The sequence below is a fragment of the Lactuca saligna genome, chromosome 5 (genome assembly GCF_052625555.1).
Source record: "Lactuca saligna cultivar CGN05327 chromosome 5, ASM5262555v1, whole genome shotgun sequence".
Taxonomy (NCBI): domain Eukaryota; kingdom Viridiplantae; phylum Streptophyta; class Magnoliopsida; order Asterales; family Asteraceae; genus Lactuca; species Lactuca saligna.
This window is the reverse complement of record NC_136421.1, coordinates 135,611,189-135,619,641: the sequence shown is the minus strand read 5'-3', so window position 1 is coordinate 135,619,641 and position 8,453 is coordinate 135,611,189. Positions and strand designations below refer to the sequence as shown.

Below are 8,453 nucleotides of genomic sequence, written 5' to 3'. Positions count from 1 at the left end.
TGTGTCGTTTCAGCCAAGACTCGGTTAATCATGAGATTCACAAACACTTTCAGTCCAAATAGTGTTTCCTCACAAGTACAACACTTGTAAGGTGTCATGTTACGTTGTTCTTAATTATGATCAGTCCAATCTAATCGTTTACTAATGGCCCTAATTTTGCAAACCAATAGATTTAGATTGATAATAGCAAAGAGCTTTTCTAACTAAGCCCATCGATTTTCTATATGAGTAGGCTCTCACTTCCATAGTGGGTCAATTGTCAAAACCTCTTGTACTAACAAGTAACAAGCTCACATTTAATATTGTGTGGGTGTTGGTGGTTGCTATATATTTAAATTTGTCATACATAACTTTTCAACTCAAAGGCATATTCATGGATGTAATGAGAAAACAATAATTTACAAATGAAGATGATTGAAGTAAAGTAGGATATTTAAGTGTTCTTTACAAAGGTATTAATTTGAAGCAAATCAACATTGAAGAAGAAGAAGAGTAGCATGCAGTAGTTACATACATAAACACGATTGACACTGACACTGACAGAATTCAAATCCTTGATGGAATCATGGGAATGTTGTTCTGTAGATATGCACAAGCAGCAGCCACTCCACTCCCCAGCTTCACCGGGTATCCCACATCCTTGAGCACCATCTCCACCCCCGCAAGACACCCCAGCAGTTGCAACTACACACACATGTATTTGTTAATGGTTAATTCTATAAGATATACATATACATATGTAGAATTAATATGCTTACGTCATTAACATGGCCAAGATGTCCTATTCTGAAGACTTTTCCGGCGACTTTGTTAAGGCCGAGACCCAAGCTTAAGTTGTATCGTTTCCATCCCCTTCTAACAATTTCAGAGCTATCAATATACGGAGGAACAACCACAGCTGTGACTGTGTCACTGAACCATTCCTCCTTTTGGGTGCAGTTTTTCAACCCCCATGCTTCAACAGCCAGCCTTGATTATACATAAATATTTATTTTTATTAGTAGTATAAAGCAACTAGAAATATAAGTTCGTTGATATTAAAGTAAATAATTTATATACCTAGTGGCAGTGCCAAGACGATTGTGCCTTGCAATAACATTATCCAATCCCTCTTCAAAGATGAGATCAAGTGCAGCTTTTAAGCCATAGAGAAGCTGAATGGAAGGAGTGTAGGGCCAATAAGTCCCCATTTTGTAGAATTTCAAGTAATCTTTCCAGTCAAAGAAAACTCGAAGTGATTTTGCAGTTTGAGAGGCTTCGATGGCTTTAGGGCTTGCACACACGATTCCCATACCGGTGGGAAGGGAAAGTGCTTTCTGTGAGCCGGTTAAAGCCACATCTACACCCCATTCATCCATGCGGAAATCCAAAGCGCAGATTGATGACACGCCATCAACTAGAAACAGAGCCGGGTGCTGGTAGTGATCTAACATATGAATTACCAAAATTACTTACCATATTAATTAAGAAGGCGAGTTTAGATGGATGTAATAATATATACGAATATGATGTGGTTAATTAATTAGTATTAAAAAAAAAAAAAAAGCAAAATGGTTTTACCGAGTATTTTCCTTACGGAAGCCAAGTTGTTTGTAACTCCTGTGGCAGTCTCGTTGTGAACAATGCAGACAGCCTTGATAGTATGCGCGGTATCTGCAGCCAGTTTTGATGCTAAAACTTCCAAATTGGCACCCGCGCCCCATTCACTTTCCACCACATCAACATTGAACCCAAGTCGTTGCTGTTGATCCACCCAAAGCAAACTGAATTGTCCGATCACAAATGACACAATTCGGTCTCCAGGAGACAAGGTGTTTGTAAGTGCACTTTCCCATGCACCAGTACCTAACCCAAAATGTTGCAGTAAGTAACTATATCACTATATTATTGCTATGATAAACGATCGAAAAAAAGAAAATAGGAGTATAATATACCTGTAGTTGGGATGAGAAAAGGGGTCCCCGAAGTGGTCTTGAAAATCTTCTTCACATCTTCAAGTAAAATTTTAGTCAAAGCGGGAACTGCTGGAGACCGATAGTCTTCATTGTTTCGGTTCATTGCACGAAGTACTTGATCCGGGATGTTGACGGGTCCCGGAACAAACAAATGATTCCTTCCAGGTGCATAAGTATAGTCCATCTTTGCCCTACCTTTGGCCAATTCAAAAAATAATTTTTTTTTTAAAAAAAAAAAATCAAGAAATAACAACATATTTTCGTTTATCACATCATTGTGCTTTCAAGTTTTTTTTTTTTTTTTTTTCATATTAGTGCATTATGGTTTTTATAAGATGCCCGATGATAGGATTGTATTTTCGATTTCTTTCTTATTTCGACATCGTATTTTGAAAATTCTACCCGATTATAGAATAATTTTGATATATGGATGATATCGCTATAGTTGGGTAGATATTTCAAAATGTTAAAAGTAGGGTGTTATATAAACAAATCAACGAAAATTAGTTGTTATTGATTGCATTTAACCCGAAAATAAACTACATAAGATAAGCACAAAAGGTCAAAAACAAAAGAAAACACGAAAATCGACCAAACTATTTTTAACATAAAAAGGTTGAAATTAGTGTTATAATAAGTTTAAGTTAAGTTAAGCGATCAAATGACCTTCTACCACTTAATTGCCTTGGTGGGGATTACACAGATGCTTAGGTGGTCCCACAAGTAGTTCATTTCACCATGTTAAACAAATATTAATTTCAGATTACATGGACATAAGTGGTTCATTTAACCATATAAAGTATAATTATTTCGTTTTCTTATGAGTTTGTATTCTTTACGTAATCAACGATAACTGAAAACTAGAGATTAAATCTTCATCAGAATTGATGATTCAAAGTCTACGTTATTCTTTAGATTCATTTTCTAACCACGAACAACCATAGTGTTCAAGGAAGAACGAGATCTCTGTTTAGCACTCGATTATTCCTCTTTTTTACAGCAATCTAAAGCAAAATCAACCTCAAATTGCGCAAAAATTATACAAAAAGAAAACGACAGTTCGTGAAAGTATCAAAGTAAAAGGATATATTGCTAACAAATCAAACATAATCCGGAAAACTGATGAGCTTGAATAACGAAATCTCCATTCACAGCGTAAAATTTTTCAAAATACATACGAAATGAAAGTAATTACCTGATTGCGTAGGATCTCTGTGAAGGAGAAGGAAGGAAAAGACACGGATGAAAAAGCCAAAAAGGAAGGGAATCGGAATTTATAAGAGGGCGGGAGATGATGTGGGTCCCATCAGCAGATAAGAACTCAAGAGAGCCTCAATTTTGAATCCTACGGCTAATACTATATGTATGTATCTCCCGTTGCCACCTAATCATCCTCATCTTCATTTATAAATTACAATCCAATAGCCGATAGTAAACTTATTATTATATAGTTACTAAAAATGTATTTTGCTCACATTATGATTTTTATTTTATCATCTTTTTCTTTAGTAAAAAAGAAAACATATTTTTGTCATGTTTACTATATAGGAACGAAATAAATTAGTATTTGAGGATTTGTGATCATGATCGATTGTGAATCCATAGGATAAATTAAATGAAATTATATATTATTTAGTTGAATTTTTTTTTCAGACATATAATTGAAAATGTAATTTGTTATAATTTTATTTTAAAATGGTATTATTGTTATTATATTTTTAATTTATGTTTTACCAATGGTAAATAAGGTTTGTTTGGTTATTTTTTTAATTACATCAAATATGTGTCGATTAAAAATGTGTTTATATATAACTTATTATTAATGGTATATCTTAATTTTATCAAAGTTTATTTTACTGAAGTGGCTCACTTTATCAATTTTATTTCAAAGTTTATTTTGCAGAAGTGTCTATTTATCAATTTTATTCCAAAGTTTATTATTAATGGTATATCTTAATTTTATCAAAAGTTTATTTTACAGAAGTGTCACTATTTATCAATCTAATTTCATGTGTTTAATTATGCATAGCAAAGATGTTTTTGAATTAAGCCTACAAAACATTATTATGCGATATAATAACCTATTTCACACTGAAATCAACGACTATATGATTCTAACACATTTCTTTTGTCCGTTAATAATTTTCATCTCATGTACCTCCCTTATGTTTGGTAAAATTAATTAGTAGTTGGAAATATAAAGACGTAGCATTTATTTGTATGAAAGTATTTGGCAAAATTAGTTGTAAACTTCTAAAATGTGTAAAATGACATAAAACATAAAATCTATAAGATATAAGCTCTCTTAAAAGCTAGTAACATTTGGATTATAGGTTTTTGTTTAAAATAAAAGTTTTAATCTTGTACTACTTGACGAAGTATTTTCTTTATTTCTAATTTTTTTTTAAAACGAAAAGTTAAAAGATACTAAAAGCTCTCAAAGCCAAATATGCTCGAATATCTAATATGTTTCAACCATTTGGTATCAATTTATTTAGTTTTTATTAAGTAAATGAGAAAGAAGTTGTAATATTAAGATCCACTTGATTCTTACCCATTTAAGAAAGGAAATAAGAGGTTGTAATGAAAGATAAAGTGATAGAGAAGAAGGATGATTATAAGCCACACCCTCACTTGTGGGAGCCAAAGCAATACCTCCTTTTCTTCTTTTGGAACTACTCTTCTATCATCATCCAGATTATCCATCATCTTTTGCTTCACTATATTTTAAACACACACACGCACATGAACTAATAACACTCATATTTGTAAAAACAAATCAGTACAATGAACAAAAGATGGGGCTTATGGACGAGTGGGGCATCATTAAAAGAATCACTCTTTGGAAGAGTTTCATATTTGCATCATGAAATTTTCATTTCAGTACATTACATTTCAACGTGTTATTGTTTTCCTTTTGAAAAAAAAGGCTCTATTATTATCTTTTGTTCATTAATGGTTATTACAAAAAAAATAGCTGTTCATTAATAGTTTGACCATTGCGTGATTGTATTGTAGGTCCTCATGTTGGCATAATCAAAACACATTCCATATGTAGTGGTTACGTGTACTCTCTTCGTTGATAAAACTAAAATAATTCTTCAAATCGGATGAAAATCACTTACATTCATAGATCCAATTCAAGATTTTTCATGAATATCAACTATATTTTTGCAAGAATTATTCTTCTAGCCACCTTGATCCTTAAGATCATCATGTAAAGCAATTTTCATCTTAACAACTCTTTTTTAATTGATTTGGTTATTAAAATATCATACTTTCATTTCTTCTATTATAACAACATATTTTAAAAGTTTTAGCCAATAAGAGCAATATCATCCCTAACAAAAAAACAACTTACACTTCTACAATAAGAATAATGTAATATTCAAAAGTACAATACCGTAATTTGGAAAAAACTTAAAGTATGGTGTGATAGAAAAGACGAGTATAATGCTATAATACATAAATAAATCAAGAGTAATTGCTACTTGATGCATTTAAGCCAAATACAAATTGTAACCATGCTAGTAGAAAGGGTAAGATTGTCGGGTATGGGCGCGACAAAGCAAAACCCACTCAACAACATGCGGAGGAGAATAGAAGTCGGCTTCGAGAGCACGAGGAAATGAAAAAAAAATAACGGAAATCACAAATAAAAGATATGAATTGCAACGGGAGCATTTAGAGTTCCTTCGTCAATAAGCCGAACAAGATCGCATATCGACGGATTTGACAATTCTTACGACAAAAGAAGAAAATATGCCACCAAGACGAGCTGAAGTGATACGGAAGATGAAAGCAAAGATCGAGAGCAAATACTTGGACGATAAATAGTTTATCAATGTTTTTTGTTAAATTATCGTGTGTTTTTAGGACAATCATGTGTGTGTGTGTTTGCTTTGTAATGTTTTTTTAAGTTTGTATGGTATTTTTAATTTACTAGTTTAATGAAAATATGTTTTATTAATTTGTATGTTTTTTAGATATATGACATAAATAAATAAAAAATAAAACAAATTAAAAATATATGAAGTGATAAAACAAATTAGAATAATGGAGATTAAAAACATCCAAAAAAAATAGAAAATAGTAGGTGTTATCCCATGTTATTTGGTGTTGCCCATTTCCACATTGGATGTTATAACACCAAATTGTGATTAGGATGATGAGGCGGACACTTTTGGTGTGGTAACATGTAATAATATGTTGCCCACACCTAATAGTTTAAATGCATCGGTCCAGTGTCAGCCCAAGCCTAGGGCGAGTTGGGCCACGACCCACGACATCAAATTCTAGTGGGGCATCAATTTTTTAAAGCCTGCTATAGGTATTATTGTATATTGGGCCACATCTATTTGGTTAGTCCAGTAAAACTCATGTGAAGATGTCAAGGGCAACACCCAATGGAGACCTAATTAGCACTAACTATCAATTTCGCATGGACGCATGGTGACTTTTTGTCTTCGATCTAAAACACACGCCTAATAATTGAAGATGAAGAACATGAGGCGTTCCTTCTGGAGAATGGAGATGGATCGTTGACTACTCGATTAGAATTTAAAATCATCTCCTCTATGGCTCTATCGATCGCTCATCGCTCTCTGCCTTTCTCGTCCGCTTCAGCCTTCTCTCGCCCTTTCTCTCGATAGCTTCTCCTATGTTCTTTCTTTCTGAATCGACCTCTACTACTCTAAATCTGTAATACTTTATATATTGTTGTAAATCTATTGTGTTAAAGTGAAAATTTAAAGGTGCTATATTGTGATTGATTGAATTCGTCCTCCTGAAGTCCTAATCCTGTAATCCAGTCAGTTTTTTCTACTATTTCAAATTTCTTGCATAACCTACTTGAAGTTTCGAAAATCTAATAGTGATTACTGGTTAAAATTTATGAAATTTCAGTTTTCTTATATACCTTACTGCCTGGAGAATTGAAATTTCGATCAATGTTGTAGTCTTGTTGATCCTGAACTACACTAAGCTTCATTAATTTTCTAGGTAATTTTTCCCCCTATTTCTTGTAACTGCTATGATTTATGATCAAAGTAACTTTGATTTTTTTATATAATTTGAAATCTGATATGTGAATTCTTATTTTGATTTTTCTAGATTCTGAATGACTGCATGTATATAGTCTGCTAAAATGATTAGTTTTTTTTTTTTTTAATTATGATTTTTGAAAGTCTGATATGTAAATGATGATTTCGAAATTCTTATATTAAAAAATTGATGTATTTTTTTCTGAATAATGATATGGTTTTCTAAATTCTAAATAATCTGTTGTATATAATCATAAATTAAATTTTGATATGTAAATTATGATGATGAAAAAGTTATGTTTTTTTGATTTTTGAATAACATGTTGTTAGATTAATTTTTGAAAATCTAAAGGATACTATTTTTTGTTTAGGTTGTGGATACGAAGTGTTAACTTCAAGTTGTGGATACGGATTGATAGCTTCAAGTTGTGGATATAGATTGCTAAGTAACTTCGGATTGTATCATTCTTTGTTGTTACTACATCTTTTGATTTATTTTTTTTTTTGTGAAGTTTAAATATGTTTCCTAGAAAGCAACCATCTGGTGCTCAAAATAGAAAACAAAAACGAAGAGAACAATATCTTACTAACAAATTACAAGGATCTTTAAATAAGTATTTTGTTACAAGTGAAAATAATGATGAAAATTCTAATGATGTTGAAACTAATGTTTTTGTTGATAATTCTAAAGGTCCAATTGAAACTTCTAATGAACCTATTGAAAATTCTAATGATCATGAAAGTAATGATTTTGTTGATAAATATAGTGATATTAATAGTTTTGATCCAAGAGTATGGGATAAGTTAGATTTAAAAATGAAATATTTGCTTGTAGAAAAATGGTTTATTAGGGAAATTGAAATAACAAATTTTTTCCAAAAGATGCACTAGGTAGACATTTTTCTTGTGAATTTTATGTTCATAAAATAAGGAAGGGTGAATCTTATAATAGAAAGTGGTTTGTGTATTCGAAGGAACTTGATAAAGTGTCTTGTTTTTGTTTTAAGTTATTTAAAACAGCTCAATCTAGAAGTAATTTGGCAACCGAAAGAATTAATGATTGGAAACATCTTAGTGAAAAATTGAATAAACATGAACATAGTTCTGAACACATGATTAATTTAAAAACTTGAACACAAACACGACTTAGGCTAAGAAAAAAAAGAAACAATTGATAAAAAGTTACAATAAAGAATAAAAAAATATACTCAACATTGGAAAGAAGTTTTGGTAAGAATTATTGTTGTTGTGAAATGCTTAGATGAAAATAACTTGGCTTTTCATGGAACTAATTAAAAAATATATGAGAAATCTAATGGTAACTTTTTAGGTGTACTTCAAATGATTGTTGAGTTTGATCTTGTAATGAAACCCCATTTTCAACTTATTCATTACCTTAGTCATAAAATTCAAAATGAATTAATTGAAATGTTGGCATCCGAAGTAAAAAGTGAAA

General features: G+C 31.4%; 1 protein-coding gene across 1 annotated transcript; it reads right to left on the bottom strand.

Annotated features, from left to right (window-relative positions):
* Positions 1–397: 397 nt before the first annotated feature.
* AGT (alanine:glyoxylate aminotransferase) lies at positions 398–3,286 on the bottom strand. Its single transcript, XM_078997417.1, has 6 exons — positions 3,151–3,286; positions 1,935–2,150; positions 1,561–1,845; positions 1,060–1,426; positions 759–969; positions 398–684 (listed from the first exon to the last, which is right to left on the bottom strand). The coding sequence occupies exons 2-6, from the start codon at positions 2,137–2,139 to the stop codon at positions 547–549; spliced, it is 1,206 nt and encodes a 401-aa protein (XP_078853543.1). The 5' UTR covers positions 2,140–2,150; positions 3,151–3,286; the 3' UTR covers positions 398–546.
* Between the last annotated feature and the right edge of the window lie 5,167 nt (positions 3,287–8,453).

Coding starts and splice junctions, on each gene's coding strand:
- AGT (XM_078997417.1), bottom strand. CDS start 2,139: ATGGACTATACTTATGCACCTGGAAGGAATCATTTGTTTGTTCCGGGA. Junction 1,427..1,560: donor TTCCGTAAGGAAAATACTCG/GTAAAACCATTT, acceptor TTCATATGTTAG/ATCACTACCAGCACCCGGCT. Junction 685..758: donor ATCTTGGCCATGTTAATGAC/GTAAGCATATTA, acceptor ATGTGTGTGTAG/TTGCAACTGCTGGGGTGTCT.